Raw genomic sequence first — 20,888 nt, 5'->3', positions numbered from 1 at the left:
GTGAACTATTTTAGTAAATAACTTGCCTAAACCTGTACGTAAACAGAAGAGGCTGCTCTAAAGGGGTGTTGATAGGCCACTGTGGACTTCCACTAGGCCAGAGGCTAATTCCAGAGAACACAGGAAAGGCAGGGCAGGGAGACCCTGGCAGGTGCTCTAGCTCTAGCCGGTCAAAGTCCACTATGCAGAAGGGCAAGCAGAAGGTAATCAGGAAACCAGGTTAGGGGAAATGTTTTCAAAGGGCCTGGACAGGAGTCTGATTCAGCAGAAATTCCTTGTACTTCCTGCCTAAGGCCAGAATTGTTTTTGTGGTGTGTGGTGTGTGTGTGTGTGCTGAAATGGAGGTGGCTAGAGCTGGGCATGGAATAGACAGGAAGTCAGGCAGTTCCTCAGAGTGACTCTGCGTACAGTTATCAGTGAAGTACTAGAGTAGGGCAGTGGGAATGGAAAGGGGAATTTAAAAGATTTGCAAAGAATTGTTGCAGGGAGGGGGACCCCTTCCGGGGCCCGAGAGTGGGCTGTTGTCTAATACTCGGAAATGAATTGTCCAAGGAGACACATGTGCTGACAAAGCAAGAGACTTTGTTGGGAAGCGGCGCCTGGGTGGAGAGCAGGAGGGTAAGGGAACCCAGGAGAACTGCTCTGCCACGTGGCTTGCCGTCTTGGATTTTAGGGTAATTGGTTTAGTTTCCGGGTTGTCTCTGGCCAGTCACTCTGCCTCAGGGTCCTTCCTAGTGGCGCGTGCATCGCTCAGCCTAGATGGATTCCAGCGAGGAGGATTCTGGGAGGGTGGTAGGACATACGGACTGGCGTCTCCTCTCTCCTTTTGACCCTTCCCGAATTCTTCCGGTTGGTGGTAGCTTGTTAGTTCCGCGTTCCTTACCAGGACCTCCTGTTGTAGGAGAACTCATGCAAGTGGTTACTGTGATGCCTGGGCAGGGCGGGCGGTTTCAGTCAGTGGTTCCCCTAACAGAATGAGGAGGACTTTGTGATAGGGGATTCAGGAAACGGGGGTGTGGCAAAGGCGACGTTTAGATTTCTAAGAATTCTGTAAGGAATTCTGACAGAAATGGTAGTTCAAAAGAGATCTGAGTGGGAAAGGTAAATGTATTCTTTTCTTTTTGTTGAATTTGAGATGCTGGTAGTTCTGCCACAGTTGTGACAAGAATCAAGCCACCGATGGCCTTTGATTAACTCCACAAACTAGGGAAGAGTGAAACAATATTACTAGGAGCTTCAGAAATGGTTAGAAAGGAAGTGGAAGAAGCACATGTAGACCACATGTAAGATGCTTGACAACAGACACACTGAGGACAAAGCCCTCATTGTGTGGCAAAGATTGATAGTAGGAAGACGCTGCCTTGTAAGAGTATGTCTCAGAAGGTGGGATGAGTGGGATCTGGGGTTTTGTGGAGAAGTTACTTAAAAAAAAGAATTTCTTCTGATTAGAGGGAAAACATTTGGAAGGATAATGGAGGCTCATGTCAGATGTTTGTGGTCTTCATTTCCTATAAGCTGAGATCATAGGGAATGAGGTGAGAGAACAATTTGGGGTTAATGGTAATGTCTGGAAATACTTTAAGACTTGTTTATGAGGTAAAATAATGAGTAGGAGGATCCACAATGAGGATCTTCACAATGTCAAGACATTTCCAACTCTCCTACCATCTCCTCTTTCCTGATCAATTTTGCTGTTTCTGGGCCCCGAGAAGCATTCTTTCCCTTCCGTTCCTTAAGTCCTCCAGAATCTGTTCCAATAACTGTTAAATTCACAGTGTTCTTTTCAGTTCATCAAACTAATAGACACAATTCAGGTAAAGCTTTTTAAACAGAAATTTTATTGGAAGAATTTTGATACAATTGTTTATCATTCTTTTTAAATACATCTGAGGTTAAACAAAATATATACATGAATGTCTTCAAGTAGAAAAAGTGAAATATGCATTATGAATTTGTTGTGTTGTTCTTAGGCAAATCATAATTGCTCACTTTAGCATATTCAAACCAAATTACAACATAGTCTTTGACATTCCAACCTAGCCTTGTACTCAAACGTTTATTTAGAAATGTTTTGATGCCATACTCTTCACCATAGGAATCAAACCCAAATTCAAACTTGGCCATATGTTTAGAAACCATTAAAGACAGGGAGGTAAAGAGTTGTAGGGGTGTTTAGAATAGGATTTGGCAATTTTTCATTCACAGTATTTCTGATATAAAAGACCCATTCTGTGTATTGATCAAAGTCACAAATGTTGGGGCAAAATATCACTTGGGCAGAAATATCACTGAATTTGCTATTAGAGGAAGCAATGAGATGATTACTTGGCAAGCTCTTGACAGGATATGTCTAGTTCAGAATAGAATCTTCATTGAGCCTAATCGATGCATGATATATGATACATAAAACTCAAATACTAAAATTCAAAATAAAGCTTTTTTTTTTTTCCACTAGTGAAAAAGGGAAGTTTTACATTGGAAGCAGCAATGAAAAGAGATGGAAAATAAGTAAAGAAATACAGAGAAGCGCTACTGAAATTTAGTATTTAGAGGGGAAAAAGAGAAGATAAAAGCTATCTTAGGAATGTTTAAATCACTTAATGAATACATGTAGTGTTGTTTTTATAGAAGTACCTTCAAGATATACCTTTGAAAGAGTTTTGGATGAAAATACACCTGGGATAAGTGAAATAGAATGTTATACACAGGTCCTTAAAGTAATAGGAATATGGCAATTTTCTATAAAAACAAAGGAGAGTGTGGTTTCTCATTTGGCTATACAAAATATAAAAATTCAAGTGACCCAGGTTCCACAGTCCCAGTTCTACGAAATTCCTGTCCAACACAGCACGCAAAATGGAAAACATCTCGATATTTCCACTGTTCCTGTATTAAAATGAAGGAGCAGCTAGCTTACAGGGCTACTTGAAAAAAAAAAAATAGCCAAAGTGAATATAAAGTCACTTATTTGTGCAAAAATGCCAAAGAAAAGCTGAGATGTCTTCTGTAATAAACAATAAATTACTGGTTTACCTGTCCCCAGTCCTTACTTGTGTATCCACTGCTGTCTACAATATTTACTCACTGGTTATCCAAACATTTACTAAGTGCGTAAGTGTAAATTCATGCTAAGTTTGGTGACAATAGGATGTATGAGACAAAGACATTCTTTTTTACAGACTTTCCATCAGGATCAAAATTACAAATATTAAATTTTCAAAGCCATGGGAAGAGTTCAAAGTTAAATATTATTAAGTTTAAGCATAGATTACTACTAATTGTGAAATATATTTCTTCCTTTTGAAAAGGTGTCTATAAAATGTAATGTTGTAAATCAAATCCTATGTATCCCTCTCATGCAGTGCAAAATTATTTGTACTTCTTGGAAGACAACTTCCTACTAACTAGGTTAATGTCTCTTGGCCAGGAGTTCAGTTTCTCTTCACACACTGGCGCTGACACTATTGAATCAGTCCCTTTTAAGCAGCTTACTCTGTGAGTGTCAAGAAAACTTTTTACTTTCTTTTTTTAAAAAAAGTTCTTAAAAGTGCTTAAAAGAGCTCTGATTGCTCTTTTTAGCCTGCACAGTTTAAGTTAAATGGCAAAGGTAATAAGCATAAGAGAGCATCCAAAGAAGAAATGAGTCTAACCAATGTATATATATGACAACTATTCCCCTATATCAATTTTTTCATGGTGATGGTTCATGATTTTAAAGGAGAGTGTGTTTAGATCTGCTACAACTTCTTGGACCTTTAAATCATTGTAGAATGACATACAAAACAGAGTAGTTGTCACCAAGAAGTACTGGATCTAGAGTCAGCGCTCTACCACTGGCTATCCCCCAGTTCGGTCATTTACATTCTCTCGCAACAGCTTCCTTATCTGTAAGATGGAGTTATGAATTAATTCCTTCCTCACAAGAATGTTAGGAGAATCAGAAGGTAAAATATATCTGAAAAAGATCTATGGATCAAAATCATGGAAAAATCCTTCTTTATAAAAATATGAGGATTTTAAATGTGATAACATGAAAAAGGCCAAAGAGCCTGATACATAAACACTTAATAAAAGTAACCCCACCCTTTCTGTATAATTTGTAGTTAGGAAATGGTTAAACATAAACCAAAGACACCCTCAAAGACATCGATTTGACCTTTAAATAGAACTATACTTCTCTGCAAATACTTTTTTTGATACATAATTTTTCATTGTCTTGATTCTATGATAGAAGTCTGGATCACTAAGGCTTTTGGGGATTGTGTCTTGAAAGAATCCTCTACGAATAAAACTTTTATTGAATGTTCTTTAAAGAATAAAATAATTTCCTTTTTTGTCAAAGTTCTGGTGAAGTGGAAAATAATTTGTTTCGAAGATAGTGACAGAAAGAAAAAAAGTTTCTTTCTCTTTTATTTTTTTTTAACTTCTCAAGGTAATGCTTTTAATGAAGAGTTGAAAGTAGCAGTTTAGCATTTGGGATTCTGATAAGACTTCAAAATTTTACCCTATTAAAAATTGTTTTATTCTATACAACATTTAATGCCCAGTTTTGTGTGGCTCTGAGAATAACGTTAAGAATTCAAGAGCTCTCTGGTGACTGAAAACTTAACAAGGATGAAATGATATGACCTATGAATTAGCCTGGTTTCTAAAAAGCACCAATTCACAGAATTTAAACAAAATAAAGAAATTAAACAATCCTTAAATTGGATTTAGTCTTGGGCAATTAACAGAAAAATTTACTCACAAGTTAAAAGTATCCAATGCACACCTGTCACTATTTTAAAAAAAAAAAATCAGAAACTGGTTCCAGAAGAGTAAAAAAGTAAAAAAGAGTAAAAAAAATTAATCGTATCTTTCATGAAGAATACTATGGAAATAATATTCTAACTCTCATAATTAGCTATGAAAAATAAGACAATAAAAAAACTCCATTTATAAAGTGCCTTAATGTACCAAAAATGGAGGTCAGACGTCCTTTATTTAAAAATGCCTCTTCAACACATTTACAGAATTACACTGGAGACAAAGCACAGTAAGTCAGAAAACCTGGATTCTGGTCTTGGCTTTGTCACTCATTATCTCTGTGACCTTGAATAAATGACAGCATTTCTGCACTTCAATTTTCTCATCTGTAAAGTGAGAGGTAGAATGAGACTGCTTCTAAGGACAGTCTCCTTGGATGTAAAATTCTATGTTAAGCAATGAATTATTTTTGTTCTTAAATCCCAGCATTATATAAGAGGATGCTACCATATTAATAATTCTGTAAGATTAATTATACCATGGTAGGTAAAAACATTATAGAACTCTGATCACCTGCATCTGGAGTCAACGATTTGGCTGCTTTACAAAGATGCACAAAAGTCACAGTATTTTGGTTATTGGTGTTTACCAGTAGGCTTTGAAGAACGCTGGAGCATTCCAGGTACATGGAAAATGCCAGTAACATCTGTTACCACTTCCTTATGCCTCTGCAGAAGATGCCGTGGGGATATGTGAGGAACACTGAGCTACAGATAAACTAGATACTGTCTTTCACAAAGTGCACAAGGAGTAAGCAAAATAAGGGAGCCGTACATAGGTTAAGCCCTTCATCTCGATCAATAGAATCTAGATTTTAAAACACAAAACTAGTATAGGTATATTTCTCTTTGGGGAAGTTTACTTGGCAAGGTAAACATTCCCTGAGCAATACAATTTTTTTCTCCAGAGAATATTTGGTTTTTAAAATATTAGCAAAGTTATACTCAGATATTTTTCCCCCAAGAATTAGGCCAACAATAGCGACATTCTAAATTTATAAGAATAATCAAGGAGTATTTCTCAGTGAAATTATCTACTTTAGCAATACATCTGTGCCAAGAACATTGAATTCTAAATTTATAAGAATAATCAAGGAGTATTTCTCAGTGAAATTATCTACTTCAGCAATACATCTGTGCCAAGAACATTGAGAAGACAAAGTATTTCCTAAGAGGGAGAAAAAAATTCCTTTTTGTCCTGCTGCACACACAGGTTTAAGAACATTTCATTAAAGCATAAATGTTAATGCCAACCTGCTAAATGATATGAACTGGAGCTCTCTTGTAACAGGTGCAAAACTAAGAGTTTCATCTCAGTCAGATGTCCTATATATATACTCTGTTCCTTATCAAACAAAAAAACCATACTCATGCACTTGTGTATTGAGAGCATAGTTAAATAAAGTGATGCATATTTTGACAAGAAACTTCACTTGGAATGGAGGCCTCAGTGAAAGGCAGAATTGGATCTTCAATGTGCACTGTAAATTTTACAGGCCAGTGCAAATATTATCTCTGTATGTGAAATATCAGTATGATTTCACATAATTAGTTTTTAAAGGCACACCTCTAAAATCCCCGCCTTCATCTAGATCTGTCATTTTCCACAATATGCCAAAACCTATAGAATATCGCAGGCTTCTCTCAGGCTTGGTAGTGGATGCAAACTTCCAAGTGACTACTTATAATGAAAAAGCAGTACCATTATCAGGACATTTCCTTTTATATTTCCCTCCTGAAACATCTTAACAATTGTTTCAGTTAAATGCATTCTATTGCAGGAATTCTTAGCTTTAGAACTGCCTGGCAGTAAGTAAAAATGTTTTGAAAATACTACTTAATCTGCAAAAAGGGGACTATCAACAGTTCATGGCAATCTGCAGCGGTTTAGAAAAGCATGAAGAAAGCAGTCTATAGTTTTCCTAACACAGTATATTTCATAAATTGTAGGTCAGAAATAGGGAAACAGATACTCTGAAACTTAGACAAAATCAACAGTGATTTCTGCCACATCAGTGAAAAAGTGCTTATTACTGATCTACATTCTAAACATTCATTTCCATCCTGCAGGGTTTTCCCCCCAACAATTTTAATTTTTCCCTTTCAGCTAAAAGGGAATATACACTGTGATAAAATGAAGTACAATGGGAAAATGTCTATCCAGAACAATTTCTTCATAAAACACAGAGAATATTTAAGTAGAACATTCAAGCACTTATCTCAAATTGCAATTTTATTTTTCAAACACACAAGAGCCTAGAAATCAACTTATTTATTAACTTCCAAGATACCTGTGTTAGGAAGAGTTCTATGTTACCACATTTACTCCGTACCTTTAATACTTCAAAGTCAATAAAATGCTGCTTTAGGATTCCTGAAAGCAACTGTATTTGTGTAACACTTGCACAGGAAAACGTATGACTTGGCGTTTGAAGAATGAAAAAGCAAAATAACATTGTCACAACCATTTCTGCCTTCACTCTACATGCCTTTTCCTTTCATTAACAGAATCTATAAAAACAGCAAGGAGAGATATACGAAAGTTTATCACAGACACAGTAGTTTTTATAGAAATTTGGAATTTAGCAGATGTTTTAAGTAAGTCAAAACACCCATCTGTATAACAGAAGCATTTGCAAAGTTTTGAAAACACAGTACACAAAATAATTTAATGTAATAACTGAATTTGATTTAAAAAGCAAAATAACACCTTTTATTTTTTGATGGGATAAAGCAATAAAAGGCAGATTTTTATATATCTAAACCTATGCTGCAAGTACACAAAAAGACATCTGTATACATTACTAACAACAAGAGTCTTATTTTGTACAGAATACCCATTAAAAAAAAAACATATACATGACCTTTGATGGTACATTTCTATGCTGGCAAATACATTTTCTGATACAAAGGCACTTTGAAAACCCAATATGGTTTGGTTCATAAGTTTGCAAGGTACAAACAATTTTACAAACGTGATTATATTGAAGAACGTCAACGATTGTGACATTACATATAAAGCAGATTTCCATTTTTCTTTTTCTTTTTTTTTTTTTTTTAAATAACACTGGTTTTCTGGGAATGAAAGCAGTGGTTTCCAGCAGCTTCAGTGAAGACATTCCAGATGATTAGAGGCCCACTGTCTGAATTTCTTACTGGCTAGGATGAGGGGTGGGAGTGAGGGCATTTGAAATGAAAAACAAAGGAAACAAACAAACAGAAAACAATACCCTGGAACAAAACTAGAAACCTCAGAAATCAAAATGGTTTGGAGGGAAGAAGCACAGAAGACCACAAGTCCAGGAGAGATCCTCTTAATTCTGATCCCTTAGTTGTAAACTCCTGGCAGAGCACAATTGGCTGACTCTACCTGGTCTACTTGGTGCTGGGGAGTCGTAGTGATGATTTCTCTTTTTAAAAAGCTAGGTACAATGATTAGGATTGTACAGTACCAGAAAAACTTAGGTCCCCCAAAAAGCATAATTTCTTTTCATTCATTTACATGGCCGCAAAGTCAATCTGTACATAAAGCTGTCTCACTCCGGCCTGAAAAGTTAAAAAAAAAAAAAAAAAAAATTAGAAAATCAAACAAACCAATAATAGACTATACATTTCAGAAAAGTAGTAGGAAAAAAAATTTCTTTTCTTTTTTTGTTTTTTGAAAAAGGGAAGAATTATTTTTCTTTTCTGTCTTTGGGAAAGAATTCTCCATTTTTCATCATAAAGTGCCAATAATTTTATTTTAGAAACAAGTATGTTAATAAATTGCAAAAAAGAGTCTCCATTTAGCCCTACAAAAGAAAGCTATGCTACTAATTACATGCCCTGCCCAAGTGAATTTTGGAAAAATGAGGTTACCCAGCTACCATTATTCTGCTAGAAAACACCACAGTGCTTGACTAGTTGGCTACTAAAATCATAAATCTATCCAGTCTAAATCTTCCTATGATAAATGATTTTAAACACTGAAATAAGCATAACCATCTACTGGTTATTGAATTACTTTACACTCCAACTCCTCTTTTCAATTTTGGATATAAACTTGCTATTCAAGAACACTGCTCTCAAAATTGCCCCCATCGCTCCTGTTTTATCAATTTTTCTATATTTGCTGTCTATAATTCCTTTACTCTTTTCTCTCTTGAACTCATTTCAACCAAACTTTTGCTGCCAACCACTTCCCAGAACTGTCAAGGTCACCTCTAAATTGCTTAGACCAGTGCTCAATTCTCAGTCCTCATCTTAGTAATTAATCTAGCAGCAAGGACACGGACGATCACTTCCTCCTACTGAAACACTTTTCCTGCTCTTGGCTTCCAGAGAATACTCGCTGGTTGCCCTTTTACCTCACTTATCAATCTTTCTCAGTCTCCTTTGCGGGTTCTTCCTCCTGTCTTTGAATACTAAACACTCAAATACCCAAAGGCTCAGTCCTCAGATCCCTTCTTTTTTGACACTTGTCCCCTAGATGGTCTCACCCAGTATCCAGACTTTCAGTACCGTCTACATGCTCACACCTTTTGTAGACTGGAACCTACCTACCATCTACCTGATAGTTCTACTTGGATGTCTGACAAGCATCGAAACACAGCCAAATTGATCCCTATTTCCTCCCCTCAAAACTGTTGAGCCTATATCTTCTCGGGCTCAATTCCTTCCTCAATGCTGCAACTTAAAGACCTTTCTTTCTCTCATACCCAACCCATTAGCAAAACCTGTTTGCCTTACCTTCAAAATAATGCAAATACAGAATCTGATCACTTTACATCACCTCCACTGCTATCCCCTGGCCCAAGTCACTATCATCTCTTGCCTACATTTTGTAACGGCCTCTGACCTCGTTTTCACTCTTTTACCTTTGCCCTCCTTCGGTCTGTTTCCAGCAGAGCAACTATAGAGATGTCACTCCGTCACTCAAACCCTACAACAGCTTACCTTCCTCAGTCCTTAGCCCAGAGCCCTACAATGGCCTTCAAAGCTTTCCCATGATCTGGCCCCTATTACCTCTCTGATCTCATCTCTTACTTCTCTCCCTTTGTTCACTCTCTTCCAGCCACACTGGGCCCTCTGCCTGGAACAATGTCCCTCGAGATTGCCACATGACATACTCCCTTTCCTGTCACATCTCTACTCAGATGTCAGTGAGGCTTACCCTGACCACCCTATTAAAAAACGCATTCAATTCATTCACCCAACAAATACATTTTGTGCATCTATGGGAATCCAGGCACTCTTCTGTCCCCCGGGAATACAACAGCCAACAAAATAGGTAAAAAATACCCTTGCCCTCATGGAGTTTATAAGCTGTTGGGAACTAGGAAGGAGGGGAGATGATAAACAAGCAAGGAAATATAGTATGTCAGATGAGATGATGAGATAGATATTATCTATCTATCTCTATCTATCAAAAGAACAAAAACAAAGCTTGGTGCAAGAGATGGTAAATGCCTCAGCACCCCCAGTCTCCCTACCCTGCTCTCCCTATCTATAACACTTATCACTTTCTAATATATCATAAAACTTATTTGCTGTGATGCTGTTGATTGTCACTCTCCAATGATAATGTCCAAGATAAAAGGACTTTGTCTCTTTTCCTGCTGACTCCCAGAACCTCAAGCAGTGCCCAGCACACAATAAGTGATCAATAAATACCTGTTGGATGAACTGAAATTCTATTAATTTCCTTCTTTCAAATAAAAAAACAATTTTTAAAAATTAAAGCATACAATCAGTTACAGTAAGCACTTTCTTGTCAGCAACACAGAATGAAGAGCAAAGCGGAACATCTAAGAGAAAGAAAGGCCGGAGTGGGGGATAAAATAATAACGCTACCTTCTCCCAGGAATTTCTGGGCTCCTGAAAGCATTACTTTCTAGCATGGCTTTTTTTCTAGCACTCCAGTCGGAGGGCTCTGCCCAGCACTAATGAATGTCTAAGGAGTCAGGAGCTGCTCTAGTGGAATAAAAAGCTGGAAAAGACCCCAGGAGCTTCCGGCACAGAAAACATGCTAGCGTTTTTGCCTCATTAAAAAAAAAAAAAAAGAAAAAGAGAGAAAGAAAAGAAAAATCCTTGCTGTGGTAAAGTTAAAGTTCTCTGAAAATACATTGAATTGCATGCACTCAAAGAGTTCTGTGGCAGAAAAAAGATAGAACTTAACATCTGTATGATTTTAAGCTAAAAACTGAAACAGAATCTCAGTTTTCCTAATTTTAAAAGTGTTGATAAATACCAATCCTACTTATCTCGCAAAATTGTTATATATTCATCCAGTATTTGACAAACATTTAATAAATCCTTGCTACATATCAGGCGCTATTGTAAGGATCATATGTGAATATACAAGAAAGGATTCTTACATGCTATAAAAAACAAATTATTATGATTGATTATATTTGATTTACTCAACCCAGATGGGCCCCATAATAACTATACTTAGGAGCCCTTCTGCAAAATTCTTGTGTATCTAACCTTAGGAGAAAACAACTATTGCCCAAATAAATTGGCTTAATTTATTTTCTCTTTAACAAAATTGTTAATGAAAGAAAAATGGACAAAATAAGTTGGGCTCCCATTATTATCTCTGCCACTTTCCTAACCCCCCGCCCATATACAGTGAAGATGGTAATAAGAAATGAGGTAGCCCAAGGCAATAAAAAAGAAAGAGGAAAAACAAAGAGGCTAGGTAAATTGATCTTTGCATAATCACAAGTTAATTACTCAAGCTGAAATCTTTCCCCAGAGGGCCTACTGCTTTACACAGAAGCCCAGTCTAACAGAAAAAGCCATTTTGTTTCATCCATCTGGCTGGATGGGAACACCTTTAAGTCTTCCAGCTTCCCATTTTCCTTTCTCAATTTCCTTCAATGTAGAGAGAAAAAGTGGAATTTCCAAAGACTCCTTTAGTAAGTCACCTACTTCCTGAATGCAAACTAGGTTTTCCGTACAGTTTATCCACACGACAAAGACATGACAAATACTCCAGCAGATCAAAACAGTGCTCTGTTCCATTAAATATTCTACCTACCACTGGGATGACACTAAGGCCGGCTGAGGGTTGTCCTCAAAAAAAGTGAAAACCATAGAATACTTGTTGTGTCTTATATTCTGAGAATCATGTATAAGCCATAATTCAGTTAACACTTTTTTAAGTTGGAAAGACAGCTAGTTATTATTATTTTTTTTTTAAATTTTTTTTTATAGCTACTTTTATTTTTATTTATTTATTTATTTATTTTTTGCTGTGCTGGGTCTTCGGTTCGTGCGAGGGCCTTCTCTAGTTGAGGCAAGTGGGGGCCACTCCTCATCGCGGTGCGGGGACCGCTCTTCATCGCGGTGCGCGGGCCCCTCACTATCGCGGCCCCTCCCGCCGCGGGGCACAGGCTCCAGACGCGCAGGCTCAGTAGCTGCGGCTCACGGGCCCAGCCGCTCCGCGGCATGTGGGATCCTCCCAGACCAGGGCTCGAACCCGCGTCCCCCGCATTAGCAGGCAGATTCCCAACCACTGCGCCACCAGGGAAGCCCCAGCTAGTTATTTTTAACATCCATGCTTCTAAGAAAATAAGTGTTAACCTGAAATCATAGACTTAGAATACTCTCCATAAATACTCATTGTTCTGGAAAGGAAAACAAATCAGCAGTAAAAATTTAGAAAAATAAACAAGAATATGGCTAAAGAAAATGACTGGGTTGTTTGTATTTCTCTACCAATTCTCAAAAACTGCAGAAACTTTCTACTCTAATTTTTGACTCAATGTAGAATATTAGTCTTTATCCCTTAAAAATGAATTCTTGAAAAACTGCCTTACTCTTCCATGTGAAAACTGAATCATCTCAGAATTCGTGAAATAGTGACTTAATATGATGAAATTACAAGTCATGAACAATAACTTGGGTCTGGGTTCCTTTTTCTGTAAACTGGGGATGATACTCCACCTGTCTTGCAGGTAGATTAATACGTTAGGTGCCTACCGCAGTGCCTGGCATGTGGCGGGCTCTCAATAAGGCTAGCTGCTGCTGCTGCCGTTATTATTTCCACCACCATCAACCAATGAACACTTAACCCCTGTGGATTAATTAAGAACAATCAATAATTATAAAAGATTAAAACCCCCTACAAACAGGAAGGGTGGAAAACTAGCTAGCCACCTGGAAAGGTACAGATAGCTTCTCCTACTCCCTACTGTCAGAGACAGGAAGGGATCACGCCCGCAGGACAGCGGTGGAGGTGGCTCTGAATCTTGGGGAACTCCCATTTGGGTTAGTGAGGAGGCTTGTTGGTTCCTTCCTGGCTATCAGTGTTAACTTCTACTTTGAGGCTAGAAAATAGAGCACAGAAAGCTGAAGCAGGAAGCTAAGGGTTTAGGACTTAATAGGTATAACAGAAACAGGCAGAAGAGAAGATGGAAGATATCAAGGTACAATTTCTATCAAGGAGTAAATAATATGCATTAGCCTTGATTGTCTTTTCTGCTCTGTGGAACTGAGGAGGGTAATGAACCCAAGCATATTCTAGATTTTTCTTCAAACTTTATTTCTAACAAAAGTGTATTAAAAAAATTAACAGATGATATCAGCCAGTTTAAAACAAGAAACATAAATGATAAATTGCCTTCCTCATCCAGTATCCCACATCCACTTCCTGTTCATACACTAAACATAAATAATAAGTTTTCTATTTCATCTGTTCCCAAATGATAAATCATTTTTAAGAAGTTAGTGCATGCGGTGGAAAGGAGAGGGACTTCTTCTATGTCAACAAAAAACCCTGTAGTTTAAAAGCTGGATTATCACTTAACTAATAATTCCAAAGGAATCAAAGTACTGAAGAGACTTCTACCAATTCACTAGTATTGCTCTATATTCGTGATAGCAAGCCAACTGCCTTAGCCATTCATGATTAAGTGACAACTATGGAACATGAGAATAAAAAGACATGCTTAATGTACAGTTCCAAAACAGTCGCAAAGCTTATAGTTTTATAAACAAAACAAAATGTTATAATTCTCAAACTTATGTTAACCTTTTCAAAGCTATCCCCATAAAAATTTTAACGAGAACAGCTTTTTAACCAAAAAAAAAAAAAAAAAATTTAAATTCCAATTTAAGATCAGCTATAAGAAAAATACATTAAAATGTCATAGAACCACAAAGTATTGAGAAAATCCTTCTTTTGGTCTTTTGGAACTAAGGCCACCAGTACTTCAAGTCTTTCTACAAGAAATGTACTTAAAGGATTAGTGTAACTAATACAGCGTTAGTTTCTGCTGTATAACAAAGTGAATCAGCTATACGTATACATATATCACCATATCTCCTCCCTCTTGCATCTCCCTCCCACCCTCCCTATCCCACTCCTCTAGGTGGTCACAAAGCACCGAGCTGATCTCCCTGTGCTATGCGGCTGCTTCCCACTAGCTATCTATTTTACGTTTGGTAGTGTATATATGTCCATGCCACTCTCTCACTTCGTCCCAGCTTACCCTTCCCCCTCCCCATGTCCTCAAGTCCATTCTCTACGTCTGTGTCTTTATTCCTGTCCTGCCCGTAGGTTCTTCAGAACCATTTTTTTTTTAGATTCCATAAATATGTGTTAGCCTACGGTATTTGTTTTTCTCTTTCTGACTTACTTCACTCTGTATAACAGATTCTAGGTCCATCCACCTCACTACAAATAACTCAATTTCGTTTCTTTTTATGGCTGAGTAATATTCCATTGTATATATGTGCCACATCTTCTTTATCCATTCATCTGTCGATGGACACTTAGGTAGCTTCCATGTCCTGGCTATTGTAAACAGTGCTGCAATGAACACTGAAGCACAGATTTTTAAGGCATGGAATCAGTTTCCTCATTAGATTTATGTGTTAGATAATTTTGGAAGCAGTGTCAACATCTAGATTTTTTGCCAAATATTTCCAGCAAGCTAGACCAAAAAAAAAAAAAAATCTGTGGTCTCTCTCCTCAGACATTCTTGATATGATGTTCTTATTCTCCCAGTATATACAGAATAACCTAGTAATCACTTTTACTTTATCAGTCACCGACTATGTCAACTCATGATGGCATAAACATTACCTGATATAATTTGGCTGCAATCATGCACTGACTAATTCATGATTCCATATACAGAATTAAGAAAAACTCAACAGCATATTAAGCCATTAAATGGCACAGAAGTAGAGATGGCTTTGCTATCAACTAAAATGTTAACATAGTTTGCTTTTAGCTAACGCCACTGACCAGACATTATTCTTATTTCAAATGCTATCTTAGAATTCCTAGCTTCAAATATCATATAACATGTCTTATAAGGAGTGTACAGTAAGGGAGAATCTACTTTTTCTTAAAGGAGCTCAAATCAGTACAGCAATGAGTAAACAGGACTATCTTCATTAACAGTATTCACTAAAGCAAGGATCTCCCAAATTTGACTCTGGTTGAAAAAAGACTTTCACTTACTTCACAGTGTAGTATATATATATTCAATATGTTAAATAGTAAATATTTTTAAGACTAGTAGATACAATAAATTCCTAGACCCTTAAAAGAAGTTAGTAAAAAAATCATACCTGAGTAAAAATATTATGCGTTTGGCTTAAAATCCACCTGGCATCAGCATCAGGTGCTACTACTAATTTCAAGGTCCCAACATAAACATCAGAACATAAGGTCCAGAAATGCTGTTCTTGTAAACTGTAAACTCCTTGCAACTGCTGCACCTAAAATATAAAGAGCACACATTAACATGGACTCAAGTATAAGTACACCCAACTTAAATTATGCAACACATCAGTAAACATGGATTCTACTCTCTAATGAAAAAAGTGGGCTGGTGGTGGGGAGGGCAGTTTGAATTGATTAACAAATACCTACTGAGTACTTACTATGTGCTGGTACCATGACAGGTGTTTGGGAAATATAAATAAACACATATCAAAATTTGTAGGGCACAGCTGAGAGAGTGCCTAAGTGAAATTTACATTTCCAAATACAGTTGACCCGAGAACAGCACAGGGGTTAGGGATGCCAGCCCTCTTCTCAGTCGAAAACCTGAGGATGCAACCAACCATGGATCATGCAGTACTGTGGTTATTTACTATTGAAAAATATCCATGTATAAGTAGAACGTGCAGTTCAAACCTGTGTTGTTCAAGGGTCAACTGTACATCGATCAGAAGACAAATATAAATACAAATGAGCTAAGAAATTAGGAAAAAAACAAAGTCAACTTAAGAAATAAAAAGGAAGGAAATAAAGGATGGAAATCAATGATCCACAAATTTAGAAATGACAGAGTTCACAATATCAAAAAACTAGTTCTCTGAAAAGATTAACGAGCTAGAGAGTCAGTGTTTCGTACGTAATGGGGGCATGTTTTAGACAGGACGATTCTTCATCGTGTACAAGTGTCAGGAACTACAGGATCTTTGCATCCCCAGGACCCAGGGAACTACATGCCAACATATACCCTTCCCCAACTCATGTGACAACCAAAAAAGGGAGGGATGTCTCAAAGTTTTTCCAGTGGCTCCTTAAGTGTTCCACACCCTTAGGTTGACAACCACTGGCAAGACAAACTCTGATGGCGGTAAAAAAATAAAATAAATGAACATGCAATTAAACAAAGTACAAAATGAAAAAGGAAAAGAACTACAAACAACAGATTTTAAAAACCATAAAACGGAATACTATATGAATGTATCAATATGTGAGTGTACAAAATACTACAGCTGAGTAGAATCCAAACACTTCTCACCACCTCTACTGCTGTCAGGCTAGTTGAAGCCACTTTAGTTTGGATTATTGTAATACCTTATTAACTGGTCTCTCTATTTCTAGCCTTGCACCTCTTCATCTATTCTCAAAACAGTAGCCCAAGTAAGAATCTGTTACTTTAGATCAGATGCTTTCACTCTGCTCAGAATCCTCCAGTAGATTCCCATCTTACTCTGAACAAAAACCAGTGCTTTCACGATGACCTACATGGACCCACGTCATGTGGCCCCTTGCTATTTACCTTATTTACCTCATCTCCTACTGCTCCTCCCCTTGCTCCCTCTTCCTCAGCTACAGCAGCCTCCTCACCACTCTGAAAAGTCAGGCACACTCCTGTCTCAGGGTATTTGCTATTCCCTCTGCCTGGAGTGTCTTTCCTTACAGATTTCTGCCTGGCCTACTTTGTTTGGGTCTTGACTCAAATGCCATCTTCTCAGGAGGCCCTTCTACTGTTATTCCATCTAAAACTACAATGCTTTTATTTTTACGTTTCTCTGCTTTGTTTTACTTTTCGGCATGTAATGTCGCACACTACATTACTTATGTTATTTATATTGTTTCTTGCCTGTCTCCTCTGGCAGAACTCAAGCTCAATAAAGGCAGGGATTTATTTTCGATTTTTATGTTTTGTATCCTCAGCACCTAAAACTGTAAGGACCTAAGCCTGGCCCAAGTAAATGCTCAGTAAATAGTACATGTATGTATATAAAATGAATATAAATTCAATTTTGGTGTTTGCTTTGGTAGCACATATACTAAAATTAGAATGATCAGAGAAGATTAACATGGCCCTTGTGCAAGAATGACATGCAAATTCATGAAGTGTTCCATGGTCATTTCACAATGTACATGTATATCAAAACAACACATTGTACACTTTAAATATACATAATTTTCATTTATCAATTTTACCTCACTAAAGCTGGAAAAAATAAATAAATAATAAAATCAGAAAAGCAACAACAAAAAACACAATTTCAAAAATCCAGACAAAATGAATAAATTTCTGGAAATACAGAAAATGCTGTAATATAAGAAAAAAACCAGAAAATATAAAAGGGCCATTAAAAACTGAAAAGGTAATAAAAGTTCTCTTTCATAAAGCACCCCCCCAACCCCAGTCCCAGAGGGCAGACTTTCAAGAAACTTAACATAACCTCTTAGTTTTGCCAGAAAATAAAAAAGAGGTGCTATCTCATATAAGTAAGATTTAATCTTGATCCCCAACCAGATAAAGACAATAAATCATAAGCTAATTTCTCTTATGAATTAAATAAGCTAACTCCAACAATATATTAAAAAATAACATATCATGACTAAGTTAGGTTTATCCCAAGAGGGAAAGATTAAGCACCAGAAACTCTATTACTGTTATTCTTCAATTAGTGAAGCAAAGGAGAAAAATCACATAGTCATTTCAATAAAAGCAGTACAATTATTTAATAAAATTCAACCCCTATTTATGATTAGAAGGACACTTCCTTAACTTAATAAAAGCTATCTACCCAAAATGTACAGAAAACACTTAAGGAAAAAACGTTAGATGTATTCTCTTGAAGATCAGGAAAATCTTTACAAAGATGTCCATATCACCACTATTGTTTAATATCTCTGTATAGATCTGGAGGAGATGAACTAAAATCAGAACCCAGAAGTTAAAACAAAGGCTCAATGTAAAAAGATCTTTATAACAATTACAGCAATTTAAAAGAGAAAGAGGTTACTCTGTGAAGGGGTTAACTACCGATTCCTGGAAATAGTCAAGAAGCTGAATGACCAACTGAATGTCGCAAAGGAGATTCTTCCAACAGATAGAAGTCTGGGCCAAATGAATAATAAGATCTTTTTGAATTCTGAGATTCCCTGATTCTTAAGTTATCTATTTGGGATGTCAATTAAGAAAAAGTTGAACTTATATCTATCAAAAATATTTATTTTTATCAGAATTTGATGCATGTAGGATTACTTTCTATGAGCTCCAAGACACTTGGTGGGAAATGTGAGACAATAACCATTGTGCCCTTTAAAAAATCTGCTTTTACTAGGGAAAGAGGTCAAGGTGGACTTCCTCTTCCTCTTTCAGGACTCTGATGACACAGTGGTTTGAACCTGATATCCCTCCACACTTTTCTAAATGGAAATGGTATACTGCTAGGGAAACAACACCCTGACTGAACAGATTTCTTCTACCTCCACAGATAGAGCAGTACAAGCACATTCCTGCAGTTATCCTAAAGCATAAGTTAAGGAATGATTCTTATAGAAACTGGCATTAACTTTACTCAAATTAAAAAAAGTGGGGAAAGTGTAGCTACAGATGAAAATCTGTGTTGCTCTTCCAGCTCTGACAGTGTAGTTTAACAGAAAGAGCATGAGCTTTTAAAGCCAGAATGACATGGATTCAAATCCAGATTCAGCCACTACCATCTGTGACTTTAGATGAGTTACTTAAATCCTTGAACCTCAATTTCACTCAGTTTTCCTAGGGAAAGGAAGATGAAACTTACCCTGTATGGTTAATGTGAAGAAAAGAAACAATATATGTAAATCACTTAATATAGGTACCAGCTTAGAGTAGGCATTCAATAAATTGCCCCTTTCTCTTCCACAACTATGCTGACTGGTCCTACCTTAAAATCATAAAACCACAAATGTCAAATGGGCAGCACTTCACTTTCCCTATCTCAAAAAGAACCATTCTATACCTTCTCTTTTCTCCTCTGGTCTTCTAATTTCTCTGCATGATTACTCTGCCCTGTAAATCAAAGAGAAAATAGAAGCACACAGAAAATCCCTTATCCTGCACCACCAAATCCACCAGTCAGCCCTCATCTCTTCCAGCACTTTCTGTTTTCCCTTGGGGGATACAGTACCCCTGCCTCCTATCTACAATTAATTCCTCCATAGTGCTTTGGGTTCTATCCTTTTTCACCTTCTCAAGAACTTCATTCCTTCAGCAGGTAGTGAAGTAACCTGCTTCACTACCACACCATCAATTTCTTCCTGTCAGTCGGACTGTTCCCATCAGTAACACACAGGCTCCAGAACTGCACTGTGTAATATGGAAGTCACTAGACACATGTGACTAAATATATGAAAATGAAATGAAATTTAAAAATTAGTTGCGCTAGCTCAAATTATTAAGCTTCAAGCGCTCAATAGCCACATGTTCCTTGTGACTTCCATACTGGACAATGTAGATTATTGAACATCTCCATTATTGGGGAAAGTTCTCTGGGATGCTGTTTTAAAAAATCTTATTTTAAAAACAAATTCCCTCACCATTGTTACTATATCTACAGCCAAGCTATCAGCTCATTTCTTTGTTCCCTTTAACAACACTTCTTAAAAAAAGTTGACTGTAACCACTATCTCTACCTCCCCAATTCATTTTCTCCTTAATCTTCTATTATCATGCTTTCTCCAAACTCTACTGAAAATGCTTTTATCAATGCCATTAATGCTGTTCATGATCCCAATCAATGGTCACTTCTCTGTTCCTACTGTAATTGCCTCACAGAAATATTTGGCACCATTGATTACTTCCTCCTTCTTCAACTTCTTCTGGGTTTTCCAGCTCCCATTCCTGGCTTTCCCACCTGTGCTCTAAATCTGGAGTTGAAACTTGACCTAAAGATTAGAGCTTAATCCTCCCAAGGTAATCTCACATAATCCTAATGTTTTAAATGCTAGTCATATACTGATGACTCAAAACTCCTCCTAGTTCTAATCAGTCCCTAAAATTCCAGATGTGCATATCCAACCACTTAAGTGACATTTCCCCTAGATGTGCAGTAGGCATTTCATTTTTAACATATCCAGAATAGAACTCTCGATCTGGGAGGATCTTCCACCCTCACACCTGCATCAACCTCAACAAATGGTATTAGCATCTACCTAGTTGCGATTCAACACTTTTTCTCCCCTCTGCTAATATAATCCATCTCCAAAAACTTATCCAAAATATCTACTTAGCTCCATTTTCACTTCTACCACTGTAGTCCAGGCCACGATTTTTCAGATTAGAAGATAACAGCCTCTTAACTGGTTTTCTTTGCTTTCATTCTCCCTAGAGTTTATTCTCTAATAGCAAGCAGAATAAGCTTTTAAAAACTTAAATTTTGTGACACTCTACCTGCCTAAAAGCTTTCTAATGCTTCCCACTGAATAGAATTAAATCTAAACCTCTTAGTAAGACCAAAACCTCTATATGATCTGTCCTCTGCCATTCTCCCCAGCCTTTCCAGCCACTCTTCCCTTTATTATGCTTCAGCCACAATGGCTTTTTTTTTCCTGTTTTTCAAACA

General features: G+C 37.0%; 1 protein-coding gene and 1 non-coding gene across 2 annotated transcripts in view; one reads left to right on the top strand and one right to left on the bottom strand.

The window, feature by feature from the left end:
* Positions 1–7,520: 7,520 nt before the first annotated feature.
* SLC30A7 (solute carrier family 30 member 7) overlaps positions 7,521–20,888 on the bottom strand; it is a 74,063-nt gene continuing 60,695 nt past the window's right edge. Inside the window, exons 10-11 of the mRNA XM_059900546.1 lie at positions 15,375–15,524; positions 7,521–8,351 (exon numbers count right to left, since the gene is read on the bottom strand). Coding sequence (XP_059756529.1) covers positions 8,304–8,351; positions 15,375–15,524 — 198 coding nt within the window. The 3' untranslated portion in view covers positions 7,521–8,303. The remainder of the gene's footprint in view (positions 8,352–15,374; positions 15,525–20,888) is intronic.
* On the top strand, positions 17,313–17,418 carry LOC132354630 (U6 spliceosomal RNA). The gene has a single exon (XR_009499354.1). It is a non-coding gene; the product is annotated as a U6 spliceosomal RNA (small nuclear RNA).

Source organism: Balaenoptera ricei, chromosome 1 (genome assembly GCF_028023285.1).
Source record: "Balaenoptera ricei isolate mBalRic1 chromosome 1, mBalRic1.hap2, whole genome shotgun sequence".
In the NCBI taxonomy this organism is placed as follows: domain Eukaryota; kingdom Metazoa; phylum Chordata; class Mammalia; order Artiodactyla; family Balaenopteridae; genus Balaenoptera; species Balaenoptera ricei.
This window is presented reverse-complemented; position numbering and strand designations above follow the sequence as displayed.